We start from the raw sequence: 20305 nt of genomic DNA, 5'->3' as shown, positions 1-20305 counted from the left end.
CCTCCTTTTTTTATTTTAGAGAGTGGGGGCAGAGAGAGAGAGGGACAGAGAAAGAGAATCTTAAGCAGGCTCCCTGCTCAGCGTGGAGCCCGACGTGGGGCTCAGTCTCACAACCCTGAGATCACGACCTGAGCCAAAATCTAAAGTCAGGTGCTTACAGACTGAGCCACCCACCTGCCCCCAAACCGAGGTTTTTTGTTTTTTTCTTAATGTTTGAAGTTCCATATTTTTAAGCCTCAGTATCATAACTGTGAACCCAGCTCCTACAGGGCTCACCCCACTCTGCATTTGAAGAAATCAGAAAAGAGAATATCAGTAAGCATTGTTTTTTCTGTTTAACAGCAAATCCATGCCCTGTTCCTTTTGTGATTCCTGAGAATGCTCTGCTTTCTGAAAAGGAGTTTTACGTTGATCAGAACGTGTCCATCAAGTGTAGGGAAGGCTTCCTGCTCCAAGGCCGGGGCGTCATTACCTGTAACCCCGACGAGACGTGGACACTGACAAGTGCCAAATGTGAAAGTAAGTAAATGGAGATGGAAGCCATTTCATCTCATGAGTGCAGAATGTTTTCTCATCCTTGTGAGATTATTTTCAATCAAGTAACTTAAATGTAGATATTTAGGTCTCTGTCTTATCGTGGTTATCGGCTTCTGTGTTGACAATTTTTAAAATTAAAAAAAAAAAAAGATGTTTGCATTCCAAACATAAAAAGGAAAAAATCTTTCCAGAAGTAGGCTAAAACCTACCTGACCAGAATTCACTGAAGACATTTTCAAAACATGCTCTTCTAGGAATGAGCAAAATATTAAATCTAAAATACATATTTTTTTCTGAGGTACCTGTCTGGCTCAGCGGGTAGAGCATGCAGCTCCTGATCTCAGGGTCCTAACGTCAAGCCCCACACCGCGCATGGAGATTACTTTAAAAAAATACAATAAGGCGTGCCTGGGTGGCTCAGTCGGTTAAGTGTCTGACTCTTGATCTTGGCTCAGGTCTTGATCTCAGGACTGTAAGTTCAGGCCTCATGTTGGGTTCCATGCTGGCCATGAAGCCTACCTTAAAATAAGTAAATAAGTAAATAAATAAAATACATATTTTCCCCATATTCTGAGAGTCCCCAGACTATAGGCTGTGGATGCTTTACAATAACGAAAATGATTCCACATTGGTTCTCAAACTTGAACCACCTAGAGGGCTTGTTTAAAACAGATTTCTGGACCCCACCCTAGAATGTCTGATTCAGCGAGGCCCAAGAATCTGCCTTTTGAACAAGCCCCCAGGTGTTGCTGCGGGTCCCGGAACCAAACGATTTGAGACCCTCCAGGCTAGCACCATGTGATACATCACACGTCATCTGGCGGCATCTCTTATTGCCTTGTGATAACTCTTGACATCTCTTCACATACGCTTCCTGCACTGAAAACATCTCCCCTGCCCAACGTTCTGCCCTCCGGCTCCCTTGTACTCCAAGCTACTCCCTCCGCAGCAGTCAGTGAACAAATTCTCATCGAGTCTAACCAGATGCAAGACACTGGGCTACATAGTCGACAACTATATCATGCCTACAATAGCGTCTATCTTTAGAACACTTGCACCCCAGTTGTGAAGTGTGAAGGCCATGGGGATTGTGGAGTCAGAGAAGACCTGGGTTTGAATTCTATCCTCAAAACTTTCTAAGTCGGAACCCATGCCAGTGCCCTAACGTCTCCGAACCTTCGGGCTCTCCTGTGTTAGTGACACCAATAATAGTTATCTTGTAAGTTTGCTTTGAAGAGTAAATGAACTGGTGTATTCTAGCAGTGTCCCCTGGTAGGAGGAGATGCACCAATGGCCCAAGTGCCTGGAGTTTCAACTAGCAGCCTACTACAGCATTAGAATTTTGATTTTAGGGCACCTGGGTGGCTCCGTCGGTCAAGTGTCCAACTTTGGCTCAGGTCATGAACTCATAGTTCCTGAGTTTGAGCCCCGCACCGGGCTCTGGGCTGACTGCCTGGAGCCTGGAACCTGCTTCAGATTCTGTGTCTCCCTCTCTCTCTCTCTCTGCCCCTCCCTCACTCACACTCCGTCTCTCTCTCAAAAATAAATACACATTTAAAAGATTAAAAAAAAAAAAAGAATTTTGATTTGACTCCAGGGAACATATACTATGCTTTTAGTCTTATAAAATCTACTCCAAGTGAAATAGGAAGCAGTACGTGTGTATAAGCCTTGACCACCAGCCTGGACTAAAGCAGGCCAAGTGGCCTGATTTCTGCACGCATATCCTCACATCGGTCTTGGCTCCCTGACAAATACCACTCCGAGCACTGGAAGAAAAAGCAAGGAGAGACATGCACTCTGGTGCATGCTTAATTATTCCTCAATATTCTTGAGAGGATCAGGGGTTGCCTTGGAGAGAAGGAGACAGTTTCTACCATTGTTTGTTATCCTCAATCCCTCTTCTGCATTTTCTATTAAAGCAAAGCCTCTGGCTTAGAAGAAAGTATCTTCCCTGAGAGACATGAGCAACAACTTCCCTCATTTTTTTGTCATCTCATCCTGATATCTGTCCTTACGAGTCAGCGACTCAAATTCAGTGTGTCTAGGAATCACCAAGGGTAGTAAGATGCAGACTCATAAGCTAGAAACTCCCAGAATGTGCACTTTTAAAAAAAATGGTAATGTTTATTTATTTTTGAGAGAGACAGAGAGACGGAGCACGAGCAGGGGAGGGGCAGAGAGAGAGGGAGACACAGAATCCAAAGCAGGCTCCAGGCTCTGAGCCTTCAGCCCAGAGCCCGCCGCGGGGCTCGAACTCATGCACCGCGAGATCATGAGCTGAGCCAGAGTCAGATGCTTAACCGACTGAGCCACCCAGGCGCCCCCCCAAAATTTGCACTTTTAATGTGAACCCAAGGTGATTCCCATATAGTTGGTTTGAAATCCATGCTTTGATCACTTCGGTGAACCAGCCATGATCTTTCTACATGCTATTCACCCCAACCTGGAAGCTTCATAGCCTCCACTCAAGCTTTGTAGCCTAGTCCAAATGCTACTCTCACTGCGATTTGTATCTTGACAGTCCTAGGCATAATTAGTGACGTTCACCTTGATTTTCCCATAGAATAGTCTCCAAGCCTCTATGACAGCTGTCTCTTAAATTGCCCATCTTCTTCCCACTACTCTGAGTAAAGGGGCAGCATTTTCTTCATCAATTTCTTTTCCAGTTTCCAATAAATATTTGATTTAAGTATTTACATTAATACATATTTGATATCCAATTCGTTTAATTAATGTCTATAACCACCTTAGAAAGAAAAGAGAATTTAGAAAAATCGTACACATTGTTAATTTCCACCGACAAGTTCTTAATGGTATTATGTCCACGGTCACCTTTTAGAAGCCAATTCAGGGAGAGTCATCCAAAAAGTTAGACTTCTACAAACTGGATATCGATTGGAGCACCAACTCTAATTCAACTCTTGTCTTGTGAGCCTCCCCAGAACGACTCTAGTTATCTCAACGCTTCTTAAAGCAAAATTAGTTACAAGATTTTTTATTGAAATTTACATACAGTACGGGGGTGCCTGAGCGGCTCAGTCAGTTGAACGTCTGACTCTTGATTTTGGCCCAGGTCATGATCCCAGAGTCGTGAGATCGAGCCCCTCATCAGGCTGCTCACCAAACGTGGGGCTTGCTTGGGATTCTCTCTCTTTCTCTCTCCCTCTCTCTCTCTCTTAAAATAATAAAAATTAAAAATATACAGTATGCATCACTTTTAAAATTATCATTCATTCTCACACGTTTCATAAGTGACAAGTCACTGCTTTACAGTCTTGAAAAGAAGGAAACTGATGTGAAACCTTGAATGTTGTAAACCTCATCAAAGTGTGTAAATTGAATCTCTAGAGGCTAGAGACAATATTCATTCATTTACTCATTTTTCAAATTTGTTATCAAGAGCCCACTGCATGTCAGTTGCTACTCTAGGCACTAATAAAACAGCCTTGATGGAATCTGCAATACTGCAATTAATGATCTTTACTCTAACACAATAGACTACAAATAGTCCCCATGCTTCTCCTCTTGTAATTTGATAAACATCCTGAATTGAAGTTCTCTTGAAAGCCACCTCTCTGGTGCTATTTGATCTTTGCTCTTGAAATTAATTCAGTCTTTGAGATGAGACTGTGTTCTCTCTCATCTACTGGCTGGGTTAGTAGCACAGGCTCAATTGTGCTTTTGTTTTCCTGTAGAAATATCTTGCGGTCCACCAACTTTTGTAGAAAATGCCATCACTCGAGGCGTGCGTTATCAGTATGGGGACATGATCACCTACTCCTGCTACAGTGGATACATGTTGGAAGGTCCCCTAAGGAGTGTTTGCCTGGAGAATGGAACCTGGACATCACCTCCTGTTTGCAGAGGTAAGGAAATATTTGAATGGTTATTTCTCATTGAAACTGTAGAGAAATGTATATGGAAGTCTGGGGAGGCCAACAGCTAGGATGCCTGCTCTGTTCATTTTCCTTGGCTTTAAATTTTCTCTTGGGGCCCCTGTGTGGCTCAGTAGGTTGAGCGTCTGACTTCAGCTCAGGTCATGATATCACAGTTTGTGGGTTCGAGCCCCGCATCAGGCTCTGTGCTGACAGCTCAGAGCCCGGAGCTGTTTTGGATTCTGTGTCTCCCTCTCTCTCTGCCCCTACCCCACTCGCACTCTGTCTCCCTCTTACTCTCTCAAAAATAAACATTAAGAAAAAATTTTTAAAAATAAATACATTTCCCTTGACATTTGTGTCATTTTCCTTAACATTCTGGGTTTGAGTTTTAAAAGCTTTCACACAAAACTCTGGCCCAGCACACTGCCCCTTCCTGGGTCAATCATGGCTCCTCAGGGAAGTGCTTGTGCTCTCTTGGAGTGTTCTCCAGCTGCCAGGAGGAGCTGTGTCATGTCTGAGCCACGAGGACACCTCTCGGATGCTCAGATGTTTCAGCAGATTCCAGTTCCACACTCGCATCCTGGGCAGACCCCTATCCCCGCTGGGGATGGGATAGCCCGCCCAGTGGGCAGATTCAGAGGGAAGAGGTACCAGTCAGCCCCAGGGAAGCTGAGCCCACCCCATGCTCTCCCTGGCCACGCTGGGGGCTGGTGACAAGCACTCTGAGTTCATGTGAGCACTGCTGTCTCTTCATTTGGTGCACTGAATTGGCAAACCCAAGGATGAATTGTGTATGTGCACTCAATAAAATCTTCCTTGGGGGAAGAAGGTTCTGTGCTTAAAATTTGGCAAAATTGAAAGAAGTAGACAATGAGGCATCCTGGTATGTCCTAAAACTTATATGTTTCTAGTAAAACAGATTTGTTTTGTTTTGTTTTACAAATCATAGTGATTGTTCCGTTCTTTTTTTTTTAATTTTTTTTTTCAATGTTTATTTATTTTTGGGACAGAGAGAGACCGAGCATGAACGGGGGAGGGGCAGAGAGAGAGGGAGACACAGAATCGGAAACAAGCTCCAGGCTCTGAGCCATCAGCCCAGAGCCCGACGCGGGGCTCAAACTCACGGACCGTGAGATCGTGACCTGGCTGAAGTCGGACGCTTAACCAACTGCGCCACCCAGGCGCCCCAGTGATTGTTCCGTTCTACTGAAAGTCAGGAGCTGTGCTAGTGAACATGACAAACATTAACTCAGGAACTAAAAGAATAATCTAATTGTTGAATGAGTTGTTCACACGGCCGCGTCAACAATGGTTGGGTTTGGATTTGGGGTGAAAAGGCCAAAGTCTTTAATGACCTGTGGGGTTGGGAGAATTGAGGAAATCCATGAACGAATGGCCTCAAAAGAGGCAAGGGCAATTGCAAGAGCTGGAAGGAGATTGTCTGACAGCAGCAGTGAGAAATGAGATCACTTACAAGCGAGATGTAAGAGAAGGTACAACCTCTTCCTCGTGAGAGGGCAGCTGAGGAGGTGACATCCTCAAAGAATAGCCCAAGTTTCCCTTAAAACCAGAAGGCAAATGAGAGTTGTGTGTTTGCTTTGCTTGCTTGTTTGTGTCTTCACTTGTTTGTTTTAAGACACTGAGTGACAGAGGCAGCACCAAAGAGCTATTGGCCATCAAAGGGCACCTTCGGAAGGGCATTTCCACATCTTCTGGAAGAGGCATTTCCCCTGGGGCAGACCAAAAGAGATTATCTTTGGTCTAAACCACCTTGTCCCCTTCTGCTCTGAACCCCTAGGTTATTAAATTTTGGAAGCCATATTCCCAGAACTACCCAAGCTTGTGTATGCCTTTTTCTCAAAACCCTCACGTTAACCCCTCGCTGAATCTTGAGATTCGGTTTTGTTTCTCTTCTGTAAAACTTGACTCAAGGAAATATAAATAAGGAATCCTGTCTTCTGACAGGCACTCTTCTATAATTCCCTAGATTTGTGACCCATCCTGCTTCTTTTCCAGCTGTCTGTCGATTCCCATGTCAGAATGGAGGTGTCTGCCAACGCCCAAATGCCTGTTCCTGTCCAGATGGCTGGATGGGGCGCCTCTGTGAAGAACGTGAGTCTCCTCAGACCTTACATACTATGTCCTTAAATCTTACTTTGAGTCCTGATACCTTGCCTGGAAGCTGCCAAATCAGGGGAGTTACTAGGAACTGGCTTTACTGGTGGAAGGAACTCATTTGCTTTGGTGGAAGCAAACTTTGGTGGAAGGAACTGGCTTTACTGGTGGAAGGAACTCATTTGCTTTTGGTGGGCTTTACTAGTGGAAGGAGCTCATTTGGTCCTGTGGTAGACCAGACGAGAGCATCTGGAGTCTATCTGAATATGTCAATTAGTTGCAGAAGAATTGGAATATAAGTGACCTTGAAAACACAGTTAACAAGAGCCGTCTCCACACATACCTCCTGTCACAAATTCCCAAGAATCTTCTTGGGAAGGAGTTTCTAATAGAGGGTTTCCCAGCCCCCATCTTCTCCTACCTCAAGTCAATTTATATACTGTGTCTCTCATTGCTGCAGTTGGGATAAATTCACAGCATTGCATAACATTGTACTTTGTGCGTTGTATTTACAACCCACCATTCACTCTTTTTCATTAGGGGTGGTTCTTCCCAACTTAAAAAAAAAAAAAATAGGGGAAGCGGTCACTCCTGTGTCTACACAACGCTTAGTAAATTAATACAGAATTTTGATTCTTGTAAGTTTGAATTTGAACTTGCGGGAGAAAGTGAATAAGTGATTTTGAAAAAAATTTTAATGGCTAAACTATTCTCTGTTTTAATATCTTAAAAAATATATGTGGGGAAAAATTATTGCCTGTTTCATTGGGAGTGGTATATGGAAATCACATCCAGGGTCATTCATGTGATGGCTCTTGGTCTCTATCAGTTTTATCATTTTTTTGAAGGCCAGACATGTCATAAGAGATTCTAAAACTGTTTTGAGTGTAACTATTTCAACTAATCTAGAAAGAAAAAAATATATACAATGGAAATAAATTTAGGCCAACAACTCACCAAAGCAAGTGTCCTCACGCTGAGTAAGAAAGAAGAAGAATTATGTTTTTCCTCCCTCTGCTCTGCTATCATTCTTTCCCATTTAGAGCTCCCAAACTTGACCTGCTTTAATGCTAAGCGTCCAAAGACCGGGGAAACATTTACCCTGGGGGACCCTGACAGCAGGCCTCGCTTGGTTCACAGAGCACGTGCCTGTGCTACTGCATTAGACCAGGGTTCCCCAAGCTTTAAGGTGCATACGCGCCACCTAGGAGATGTGAAATGCAGATTCTGATTCAGTAGTTCTGGGTTGGGACCTGCAATTCTGCATTTTGTAGCCAACTCCTAGGTAATGCTATTGGCTGGAGAACTGTGCTTTGAGTAGCAAGCCAATAGACAGTCTCACTCCTTCTAAACAGACTATTCCCTTTTAAAGAGCTCAGTAATTTCTAGGAAGAATGATCACTGGGGACAGTGTAGGAGAGGCCTCACTCAGTCCCCATCAGGCCTTTGCTTCAAGGAAATAAAGGATGAGCTGTTCCATCGCTACTAATGTGTTGCCAACACCGGCCTACAGAGAGCCCATCTGACCCGTTCTTAGATTTAATTCGAGACAATAAGAGAGCCTCGAGACGGCCAAACTTCTTGAGCACTTTATGTAATTTGAAAAGGAAATTTGAAACAATAATAACGGGAGAACATTCTGCTTATCCTGTGAAGAGAAAGCACAGCACTTACCGGACATCGATCACGGTGTATCCTCTCTAAAAGAGTGCATTTGGAACTAGAGTCATTTCATTAGGCTAAAGGTCCAGACTTACTTTCCTGATTGTGTTTTTCCAGTGATACTGATTAATAAACAGAACACATCCGGGGAGACTATCTAGTGGGTCATTCAAGGTTTTACTCCTCCCGGAAAACGTTTTGTGAACATTTGAACGTATGTCTGAGTGTGTGTGTTTTGATTTAATCCCTGTCGATCTCCTTTCTAGCAATATGCATCCTCCCCTGTCTGAACGGTGGTCGCTGTGTGGCCCCTTATCAGTGTGATTGCCCAACTGGCTGGACGGGGTCCCGCTGTCATACAGGTAGGTCTTCTCTCTGGGTTTGTTTTCTTGGTGACTTGGCTCCATGAGGCCCTGGAGAACATTGATGAGTATGACTCAGATTCAGAGGTGGCAGTGAAACAAAAGGATGCCAAGGTTTTTCACAAATTCCCCAAGATGGTGCCTTGAATGATAGTCTCAATGCTGAACTCTACGGCTGCTTCGTAGGCACCTGTCAGGGTCGTGAACCAAAGAAGAGCTTCTAAGTCAGCTCAGCCTCCTGCCTTCTTCACGTCATCTGCTCTGTTTGCAGAATATCGAGAAAGCATGCAGAGGTTCAGAAGAATATTTATTTTAAACTCTGTGAAACTAAATTACTGTATTTGTGGTAACTAGAAAGAACACGACCCTGAATAAAAACCATTTAAGTTAAAGTGGAAATCTCCTCAAAGAGATGGTTCCTTCGTGGACAACAGTAACAAACTGTTGTTCATTGATTGGTAACAAATGTTGTCCCCTTAACCTTTGCCTGTCTCAAATATTTACTCTTCTGTACTTTGAGGTCTTAACTGATTATCAATCTGTCCTTGATCCTCCTAGATTATATGCCACTTGAGGGCAGGGATGCTTCTTCATGATCTTTGTATGTCTGCTACCTAGCATAGTGCCTGCATATGATCAGTTTCTCATATCGAATAAATGAATCTGCTTGAAATGACAGGTTTTGGGGCGCCTGGGTGGCTCAGTCCGTGAAGCATCCAGCTTCGGCTCAGGTCACGATCTCACGGTCTATGGGTTCAAGCCCCGAGTCGGGCTCTGTGCTGACAGCTCAGAGCCTGGAGACTGCTTTGGATTCCGTGTCTGTCTCTCTGTCTCTGCCCCGACTCTGCCCATGCTCTGTCTCTCTCTGTCTCTCATTAAACATTAAGTTTAAAAAAAAAAAATGAATGACAGGTTTTTAAAGTCTGAAATCTTTAGGCAACTGTTAAAAGAACAGAACTTGCTGTATTTATTTGTATTACGTCTAACACTCTACCATCCCTCGTGAAAGCAGTATTTGTACCACCTCTCTGGTGGGTAAAACATCAAGTAGGACAGGCATATTGGCACCAGGGTTTGGCATGAACTCTAAGGCTCGGTGACCATGTAATTTAGCTTTCACACTAGGGAATTTTTTTTTTTTTAAATTTTTTTTTTTTCAACGTTTATTTATTTTTGGGACAGAGAGAGACAGAGCATGAACGGGGGAAGGGCAGAGAGAGAGGGAGACACAGAATCGGAAACAGGCTCCAGGCTCCGAGCCATCAGCCCAGAGCCCGACGCGGGGCTCGAACTCACAGACCGCGAGATCATGACCTGGCTGAAGTCGGACGCTTAACCGACTGCGCCACCCAGGCGCCCCCACACTAGGGAATTTTTTGAGCGAAAGGGGTACTATTAATAAGTAAACCAAGGGAATGGGAGTGAAACATACTGTCACAGGCAAAATCACACGTGTAGTCACCCTCCCTCAAGCCAAACAGCCACCCATGAATGTAGGAAAGGAAAAACCTACCAGAGGAAGCCAAATGTGAAGCTTTTGTTTGAAACTCTAAACGCAATCTATATAGTGTTTGTTTCTAACAAGTCAGCTGTGATGTTTTATCTGCATTTCTCAAATTGAAGTCACATGCAGACGAGTCTCGCCCTTTTCCAGGCATCTTACTCTGCAGCGGGGGCACCGCTCTTCGAGATGGAGGCATCCTTGAGTCTCCTGCTCCTTCCTCTGCGATCACCAGTATCAGCCCCTTTCTGTTTCTTCCTGCACAGTATCTCCTACATCCTCCTCTGTCCTCGCTGTCACCAGCTAGTAAAAGATCTCTTGTTTGAATCACTGTCAGAGTCTATTGATTAATCTTTCTGTCTCCATTTCCCAGCTAGACATCACTATGTACCACTTTGGGCTTATCTTTTTGCCCTATTTAGGAACCTAACATGGTTCCCTATTGTCTCCATATCCAGCCCAAATTTTTCAGCCCAAATTCTTCTAACCTCCAAGGTTCTGCCTAAATTGGCTTCAGCGCACCTGATAAAACTCAGTTCCCATCCTGCCAATCCCATACATCCCCCACAGTGATGGCTTCTTCATTACCCCCAAATAGTCAGTCCCTTCTCCCCGCATCTCTCAGCACAAACTCACAGTCTCCTTCTTTCCCTTACCTCTTCAACGCTTATCCAACCTCAAAAACCCTGCTTAAGCTTCCTCTTATCCCCAAACTTGCTTTATACCACAATAATCTATTTTCTAACATTCCATTTCTGTAGATACTACACAGTTCGTTAGAACCATGAAGTTTAAAGCTCCATTGATCTGCTTTATTTGTATTTCTTTTAGCTCCTTGGCTCCCTAACTAGAATAAGCTCCCTAATGATGCTGCATCACATAGTGTTCCTTTCTTGTTAACCTCGCAGCAGCTATCTTGGCACGTGCTTACACCCCCTACATATTAAGCAGACAGCAGCGTATGAAACAGGAGAAAAGATGCAGAATGGCCTCTAAGTAGATAATTCTAGCTAATTGAATTCTCTAAAAGGGGCTCTGCCAACAGTGAAGATAAGTACACTAACCAAGTAAAGACATTCAGAAGTCTTCGCAAGCATAGAATCAGAAAAGCGAGAGTAGTCACCAAAAGATCATTCTAGTCAAAAGTGTGGAAGCGTAACACAGGTGTGTTCACCATAGCAGGACTGAAGCCATAGAGGGAATGTAGGGGTGTGGCTGGAAATGAAGCTGTAAAGATGGACAGAGCCAGAGTAGAAAAATGCAATGGGTGCCAAGTTCAAGATACTGGATTAGGTCTTACGAGCAACAGAAGCCACTGAAGGGTTTTAAGCAGGAAAATCATACGATCGGATTTTCTTTTAGAAAAGTGATTTTGGCAGCAGTATGGAAAATGGCAGAAAGTAATACTTGCAATAGGGAGACCACTTTGGAAGTTATCAAAGCAGAATTGGCAAGATGTAATGAATTCTGAAAAAATGATAACCAAAAAAGATGTATTTGAGAGAAGTTACTGTTTTGTTATAGATACACTGCAGCGGTAGAGGTCTGAGAAGAGTCAAGACTGATACAGCTTTGGGGCCCCTGAGGGAAAGGTGGTGCCATTTACTGAGATAGAGAACCCAAGAGGAACAGGTGTGAATGTATGGTTAAGGAATTAAGTATGTACATGTTGAGTTTGAGGAGCTCATGAAACCTGCAAAGGAGAGGTCTGATAAGGAGTTGAATGACGGTTTGAGTTCCCAGAAGATACATCTAGATTGAAGATAGTGGTATGTGAGTCATCACTGGAAAGCATACATGAAGAAAAATGTAAGACGGTGCAGAAGGCACATAGCACGAGAAGGTAGCCTAAAATGGAATATTGGGGGCACCCATATTATAGGGAAGGAGGAAGGTGTTAAGCTATTAGACAAGGAAGTGAAATGAATTTGTTAGTACTGTCAGGAACCACTAAATCATCATGCTATTGAAAAGGAGTAATTTGGGGTGCTTGGGTGGCTCAGCTCAGGTCATGATCTCACGGTTCACGAGATCGAGCTGCCATCAAGGTCTGCACTGATAGTGCAGAGATTTATTTATCTCAAAATAAATAAATATTTAAAAAAATGAAAAGGAGTAAATTTTTTATTAGCAAGCAGCATCAATGGAGAGTTAGTTTTCAATGATTGGGTTTCATTTTTGTTATTTTTAATTCCGCTTTGTCTCATAATTTCCTCTTTGTTATGTGGCAAATACATGCCTTCTCTTGGCCCATACCTACTCTTAACTCCCCAAGAGAGCTCCCCACGGGCAAAGATGGTTTTACCTTTGTCCTCGCTCTTCCCACCTGGTGCTTGCATATCAAGTGCTTGGTACTTTCTGGAGTGTTCCCCATGTTTTATAAATAAGTGATAAAAGAAGTGGCATTTGTTGGGTGCCCAGGTGGTTCCGTTAGTTAAGCGTCCAACTTTGGCTCAGGTCCTGATCTCACAGTCTGTGAGTTCGAGCCCCACATCGGGCTCTGTGCTGACAGCTCAGAGCCTGCCCCCTGCTTCAGATTCTGTGTCTCCCTCCCTCTCTGCCCCTCCCCAACTCACGCTCTGTCTCTCCCTCAAAAATAAATAAACTTAAAAAGTAAAAATAAAAAAAAGAAGTGACATTCATGTATATCTTACCAAAGATGAGTTTTTCATCTGGGGAAGGCTACATGTCCAAGCAATAATGAGGGTAAAATCATGAGGCTAAAACTTTCTCATTTCCAACCTTCTTTCAACAAGAATTTTATTTTCTTCTTCCTCGAGAAAGTTCTTCTTTCTCTGTGATATATTAAACTTGCTGATGGTAGGTCTTCATCAGTTTTTAGCATCTGTAAATTTTGTAGCAAGCAGAGTGTGGTTATGCCAAGATGGCCTTGTGAGAAAAGATGTCCATATAGTAAATCTTTGGATGTTCACTCAGGGTTTTACCTGTGGCTAACTTTTAATTCTATTCCAGGTTAATTCTATTCCAAGTAAAGCTGGTAAAAGCCATGAAAATTGTGTTTTCTAGCAAATACAAGGAGCTTTTGAATCATCTGCTATTTTTATTTATTTGTTTGTTTTTTTGTTATTTTGGATAATCTTTGTGTCTGATTATCATACGTGTCAATGTCTGGTGTAACAACGCAGTCAGTCATAGAATTCACTGCCAGCTCTCTCAAGTGATATACATTCTCACTGAGCACTTGAAGAATTTGCAGTTCAAAACGGTATACATCACATCGGTTGCATAAATAAAAAGAATTGCTGAGAAAAATCAGTGGATTTAATGTCATCAGCAGAGGTTTCAATACGCAGGCAGGACTTAACCTGGGACTTAATTTGCAACTTGACTAGCTTGGAAGGGAAAGGGAGGGATGGTGGGTAGTTCACATGAGACCCAAGGTCAAACAGAGTGGCAGGAATGTGTAATACAAATGGTCAGTGAGGAATGGGAGTGGCTGGAGTGGAAAGCAGCATCAGATCTTATTCTACACCTCTTCATGGATGTTTTCCAACCTGCTAAATATTAATTACATAAATGCATGAATTTTTCATTCCAGCTGTTTGCCAGTCTCCCTGCTTAAATGGTGGAAAATGCATAAGACCAAACCGATGTCATTGTCTCTCAGCTTGGACAGGACATGACTGCTCCAGGTAAGACCATTAGAAGAAACAAATGTTTAACTATAACACAAAGAGATCAAAATTCAAGTTGAGTGTGTCCCAAAAGCCAGAACGTATCGCCAGTTTAAGTAGAAGCTTTTATTTTCCAAAAATATCTGCTTTCCGGTACTCTTTAAATTTGAACTAAAGCCACACAAAGAAATGTTAGTTAAGGATTGACAAAAGGGTATCTCACAAATAAATAATCTTGTGCTCACCTTTGGCAGCGCATAAAATCAAAATTGGAACACTACAGAGAAAGTTAGCATGGCCTCCTCTAAAAGGATTGCATGCAAATTCATGCAACATTCCATAGTTTTCCAAACAAAAGAAAAAAGGTTTCATTAAACAAATAAATTAACTGCCTTCATGAGCAGAAGATTGCATCCTTCATATGTAAGGTTGTAAAATAAATAATAAACAGTACATTTTAATGATGTTCATTTGCATTCCTGATTACAAAAAAAATACTATTGAAATTGATAAGAAATGTTTATTTTTAAAATCAAAACTCTTGTTTCATATTTTTAGTGTGTGTGTGTGTATATACATATATATATATATATATATATATTCAGTATTTAATTGACTAAAAAATTTTAGTGTAAAAATACATCTGTCAATTGGTTTCTCATTTCTAACCAGTAAGTATGTTAGTTGAGAAAAGATTATCACAAAATTAAGTCGAAGGAAAAAAATATGTTTAAAATAATGTAAACTTTTTTATTGAAGAATAATTGACATACATTATATTAGTTTCAGGTATACGATATAATGATTTGATATTTGTATATATATTGTAAAATGATTACCACAGTAGATCTAGTTAGCATCCATCACCATATATAATTACAAAATTTTTTTCTCATGGTAAGAACTTTTAAGATTTGCTGCCTTAGGAATTTTCAAATATGCAACACAGTGTTTTTAACTGTAGTCACCATGCTGTATGTTACATCCCCATGCCTTATTTATTTTATAACTAGAAGTTTGTACCCTTTGACTCCGTTCATCCATTTCACGCCCACCCCCTGCCTCTGGCAACCACCAATCCGTTTTCTGTATCTGTAAGGGATTTTTCTGGTTCTTTTAGATTCCACATATTAGTGAGACCATATGGTATTTGTCTTTCTCTGTCCAACTTATCTCACTTAGCATAAAGTCCTCAGGGGCCATCCATGTTGTTGTAAATGGCAAGATTTCATTCTCTCGTAGCTGAATAGTATTTCAGTGTGTGTGTGTGTGTGTGTGTGTGTGTGTCACATTTTCTTTATCCATTTATCAATTAATGGACACTTACGTTGTTTTCATATCTTGGCTATTATAAATAATGCTGCAGTGAACATGGTACATACATCTTTTCAAGTTCGTATTTTCATTTTCTTCAGAGAAATACCCAGAAGTACAAGTAGAATTGCTGATTGGATGGCAGTTTTGTTTTTAATTTTTTTTCTTTTTTGAGGCGCCTCCGTGCTGTTTGCATAGTACGCAATTTGCATTCCGACCGACAACGCACAAACGTTCTCTTTTCTCCACATTTTTTTTAAATTTTTTTTTCAACATTTATTTATTTTTGGGACAGAGAGAGACAGAGCATGAACGGGGGAGGGGCAGAGAGAGAGGGAGACACAGAATCGGAAACGGGCTCCAGGCTCTGAGCCATCAGCCCAGAGCCTGACGCGGGGCTCGAACTCACGGACCGCGAGATCGTGACCTGGCTGAAGTCGGACGCTTAACCGACTGCGCCCACCCAGGCGCCCCTCTTTTCTCCACATTCTTGCCGAAACTTGTTATTTCTTGCCTTTCTGATAATAGCCATTCTCCCTGGTGTGAGGTGATATCTCACTGTGGTTTTGATTAGCATTTCCCTGATGACTGATGATGTTGAGCACTTTTCATGTACCTATTGGCCTGCTATATGTCTTCTTTGGGAAAATGTGTATTCATATCCTCTGCCTATTTTTTAATCCAATTGTTTGGGGTTTGTTTTTATTTTGTTTTGTTTGTTTGTTTGTTTTGTTATTGGGTTGTATAAGCTCTTTATATATTTTGGATGGTGACGTCTTATCAGATATATAATCCCATTCAGTAAGGATCCCATTTCATTTTGTTTGTTGATGGTTTCATTTGCTGTGAAGAAATTTTTAGTTTGATGTAGTCCCACTTGCTGATTTTTGCTTTTCTTGACTTTGCTTTTGCTGTCAAATCCCCCCAAAAAATCATCACCAAGTTCTATGTTTTCTTCTAGGAGTCTTATGGTTTCAGCTCTTATATTCAAATCTTTAATCCATTTTGAGTTAATTTTTATGTTTGGTATAAGAAAGTGGTCCAGTTTCATTCTTTGGCATGTGGCTGTCCAGTTTTCCCAGCACCATTTGTTGAAGAGTTTGTTGTATATTCTTGGCTCCTTTGTCATAAATTAATTGACCATACATGCAAAGGTTTATTTCTGGGCTCTTTTTCCTGTCTTTCTGATCTCCATGTCTGATTTTATGGCAATACCATATTGTTTTGATTACTAAACTTTGTAATATAGTTTGAAATGCAAGAGCATGATGCCTCTAGCTTTGTTCTTCTTCCTCAAGGTTTAAACTTTTTTAAACGTCAGGAAATGTCAGACGTACTACCTCATACCACGGATAAAATATTTTCAATATTGTAACATTGTCCTCACAAATGTTGCAATGTTGGAATATTAACAGCTCTATTTTAAGGTTTTCAGTACGTGTCATTATATTACATCACTTAGATTTGTATTATGTACATTTACTTCTGTCTTAAAGTAATCATTAAAAATAAATGGATAGTGTCATATTCTCTTTAAAAAGTGGGAAATTCAGCTAACTGAAATCATCTCTAATTTTCCCATTTTTTAAAATTTCGTTGTGATTAGAATACAATTCAGCTTGCAAAGGCAAAAACCTATTTAAGTACACGCTTCATTAACAACAACAGCAACAAAAAAGATCAGCCCTGGGCCAATGAATTTCTTCCTATCAAGTGTATGCCATCTCTGCAGAGAGAAAACATAAACTCCAAAGAGAAAATTTGGATTATATATGGATATGTAGAAACTTCCAAGATAAAAATGATGGTTTTACATGAGAGCAGAGTTGAAAGAATTTTAAAAAAACGAGAGTCAAACTGCAATGGATTTCTGGGGGGAAAAAGGAAAAGAAGAGAGAGAGAGAGAAAAGAAAAGATAAAAGGACTAAGAATGACAGTGACTCAAAAAGGAACAGGAAGTATTTATAAAATTCTTATAATTTTATACTTTCTATTTCAACTCCTTCATCTTCTAGATAAGAAAAGGAAACCCAGAGTTTGTGTGGTTCCCTAACATCAAAATACTCCAGAGGATCTCTTTCTCAACTAGGGGAAAGATAATTATTAGCTTATGTGAAGAAAATGATTAATAAAGAGAACAAAATCTCAATTTTTTAAAGCAAAAGTTTAACGAAGGAATCCAGATGTATATATTCAGCAAAATGAGTTAAGAGGCATATCCCACATACGAGGAGAGGTTCATCTTCAACCCAGAAGATGGGGCAAGTCCCTGCCTCCTTGTACTGTGATCAGTTATTCTAGGAGATGTGTGACAGTCGGGACTCTCTTATTGCAACTCTAGCTAGCTTCACTAAAGAATGGAATATGTCCTCAGGCTAGAAGGACCTTGCACCCAAAGACATGAGGTGGCTGAGCATCAGGAGGACCAGACTGAGGACTTGAAAGCTACCTAAAGCCTGTCTGCCTCTCGTCTCCCCTCCTCTCTCCAGCGTCTGTTCCATCCTGTCTTTTGCTGCAATGGGGTTTTCTCTGCTGCTCAGTTCAGGTGGAGGGACAGCCCTGCTTATAGCTACATTTTACATGTCATCCCACAGTATCCACGCAAATAGGGCACTGACCCCGTTTAACAATCCGGAAGAACTGACTACTCCAGATCGACTGAAGGGCCCACGAGGGGTCAGTGAAACTTCGGCCCTAGGTTGAGTTCTGTTGTACTAACTTGAAGGGTCATTTTGTCAAAATCTCTACCTTACTTATGGGTGAAGGGGAGAGGCGGCTGGCAGTTCCCGGAAGAAAGAAAGGTGGAGTACGATTCCCTGAAATGGGGAGAAGAGAAAGCTTTTCTGAGAAATCAAAACAGTAAATGTTTCCAAGCAATTTTTTATTTCCTTCTCTCCCACAAGACTGAGTGCCTTGAAGATCGTATCCCTCGGACTTGGTACGGGCACAAAAACTGGTGCTCAGTAGACGCTTCTTCACGGATGGAGCGCCTTCCTGCCATCAGTGACGGCTGGGGGAGAAGCACCCCATGGCAACCATTAAATCCCTCAGCCTCTAACCTCCTCTGCTGATGAATAAGGCAGACCCCGTATCATTTCCAGTTCGTTCCGTCCTTAAGAAAGAGACCGGGTTTCCTCTGATCTCTATGTGCATCTTCAGAAAATTGACCCTAAGTAAATGCCGTAAACAAAAACCATCAACTGTTAATGCTTAAGAGACTTCCAGGTTCACAAAGTCCAAGCTCATCATTTTAGAGATAAGAGGATTATCAGACAGGGAATTGGTGAGAGGGACGGGATCAAAACCCGGGTTCTTCTGATTCTCCGATCTTTTCATAAGGTAGCACCTGTTCTCAAGGAACGACCCCCCATCCCTACAAACCATGTCACAGATAATGCCCAGGCATCTGAGACTTTCAATGCTGTTGTCGTCAGCCCCTAAGCTCTTACGTCTTCAGTTTTTCTGTTGAATCTCTTTGTTTTTTTGTTCCAGGAAAAGGAGGACTGGGTTTTAACCACTGCACAACCAACCAGCTCTCCTAAAAGCAGGATCATCTCTTCCTGGGAGTCCTGGGCATCCTGGAACTTACGCAAAGAAATTCCAACACGGTGCTGGGTCTTGTTTTGTTTAGTAAACTTGTTATTTTGGGTTTACCTTCTTATTTTGTGTTATATTTTGTTATTCGTTGTGACATACTTTGTTACATGTTTCCATTTTTAAATATGCTTGTATTTTCTATATAAAAATATATTAAATACATGCTGCTCCGCTCACAAACTGTACATACTCTGCTGTCTGTTGGGAAAGTTCCTGCTACACATTTTTATTCCGTTACTTCAAGTGATTTTCCAATTAAAATATATTTTGCTATGAAATAATAGTTTGCTGGATAGTGCCGTTTTGTGAGCTGTCCAGGAAATAATGAAGAGGGTCATGATCTTTCATCTATGCTATTGGCACAGTACAGGATCACAAGCAGTGTACCAAGAAATCCCAATGAAGGAGACCCCTTCCTTCTAGCTCTTTCTTCTTTACGGTATGTGTAACAGTAAAGGTTTCCTTTTATTTAATCAGCAGGTAAGCATTGGACATACTACCCTCCATACAGAATGCTATCCCGGCTCAGAGGGCAGCCTGGCTAATTCCTTTCCCAGCACTTGTAAAGCTGTAGGCAATCAACTTAGTGGACAGAGGAAGAAAGTATAATGGTCGTGGTTCACAAAACAAAGCGCTCCCCTTTCTTCTCACAGCTGGAATAAGAAATGCACGAACCGGAAGATTAACAGAGAGCCCACTTGTGGGTCAGAATTCTACAACTCACTGCTTTGGGGGAAAGGAGACAGGAATAGCAGGACAGAGAAAGGGAAGGAAAAATGCAAATGGGAGAAGGTCCCCAAAACTGTGCTCCTGGTCTCACTTGCAAAAAAAGAATTGATGCTGCCCAAGGCAGAGCGGACCTGCTCTCAGTCCCCGCTAACTCCATCACCGTGCTTCTGCCGGGATAAAGACTTCCCCAAACTTCTGGGGGGAAAAGACGCCACACGCTAGGTTTTGTTTAAAATAGGAACAATCACGATCACCTCACTTTCATCCTCTGGGAGAAATGTTCCCAAATAGGCCGTGGGGTGCATTGTAACACTATGAAGAAATGCAGGAATGATGAAAAAGATCTTCATTGTCCTAGTGGTTCTCTTTACTGCCCTGCACGTACCGGCTGTTGACTTCTCCTTATTTCTCCTGACACTCGCTCTCGACCAATTTTACGTGCTTGCAAGCATCCCTCTTATTTAGCTCATCACTGTCCCGTCAGCTTCCAAACTATGTTGATCTTCATCATAATCAGAAAACTACAAAATGAAAGCCAAGTAACAAAAAGAAAGAGAGCGCCAGAAAATACAAGCTAGGGAAAGCTACTGCAATTGAAAACAAAACTCACTTCTGAAAGTGTGCCTACTGAGTAGAACTCGTGTTGGGTTACTTTGAATAGGTTGAAAAATCCATATTTCACAGTAAGTCAAATTATCTGTGTTATGCAGACAGTAAGTAATATGAAATAAACCATCATACATGAGGTTTGCAAATCATATTTCCTATCTAGAAATGTGAGTCACAGAGTAACAACACTAAAAGTAGTTGAAGAGTGTTCTTTTTTAAATTTTCTATACTGCATATATTCACAATGAATTCTTAAATTTCTACAAAGGAAGTGAGAGTGTTTGTCCAGCGTGCCAAAACCTATCTGTTCCAGACCAACTATAACCAGTCCTGTAGTGAGGTATTAAATGCTTCCCTTTAAAA

At 41.7% G+C, this 20305-nt stretch overlaps 1 protein-coding gene and 1 non-coding gene across 3 annotated transcripts in view; both read left to right on the top strand.

The window, feature by feature from the left end:
* SVEP1 (sushi, von Willebrand factor type A, EGF and pentraxin domain containing 1) overlaps window positions 1-18887 on the top strand; it is a 199913-nt gene extending 181026 nt beyond the window's left edge. The window contains exons 43-48 of one of the 2 annotated variants that reach the window (XM_043566209.1): window positions 343-519; window positions 4236-4406; window positions 6435-6530; window positions 8462-8557; window positions 13618-13711; window positions 18500-18887. In XM_043566209.1, the coding sequence (XP_043422144.1) occupies window positions 343-519; window positions 4236-4406; window positions 6435-6530; window positions 8462-8557; window positions 13618-13711; window positions 18500-18521 (656 nt within the window). In that variant the 3' untranslated portion in view covers window positions 18522-18887. The remainder of the gene's footprint in view (window positions 1-342; window positions 520-4235; window positions 4407-6434; window positions 6531-8461; window positions 8558-13617; window positions 13712-18499) is intronic. The other variant, XM_043566210.1, reaches the window with a different exon arrangement.
* Window positions 13931-14040, top strand: LOC122475498. The gene has a single exon (XR_006295195.1). It is a non-coding gene; the product is annotated as a U6 spliceosomal RNA (small nuclear RNA).
* Window positions 18888-20305: the final 1418 nt, after the last annotated feature.

This window comes from Prionailurus bengalensis, chromosome D4 (genome assembly GCF_016509475.1).
Source record: "Prionailurus bengalensis isolate Pbe53 chromosome D4, Fcat_Pben_1.1_paternal_pri, whole genome shotgun sequence".
NCBI lineage: Eukaryota > Metazoa > Chordata > Mammalia > Carnivora > Felidae > Prionailurus > Prionailurus bengalensis.
Note: the sequence above shows the minus strand (reverse complement) of the source record. Positions and strands in the feature narration are given on the sequence as shown.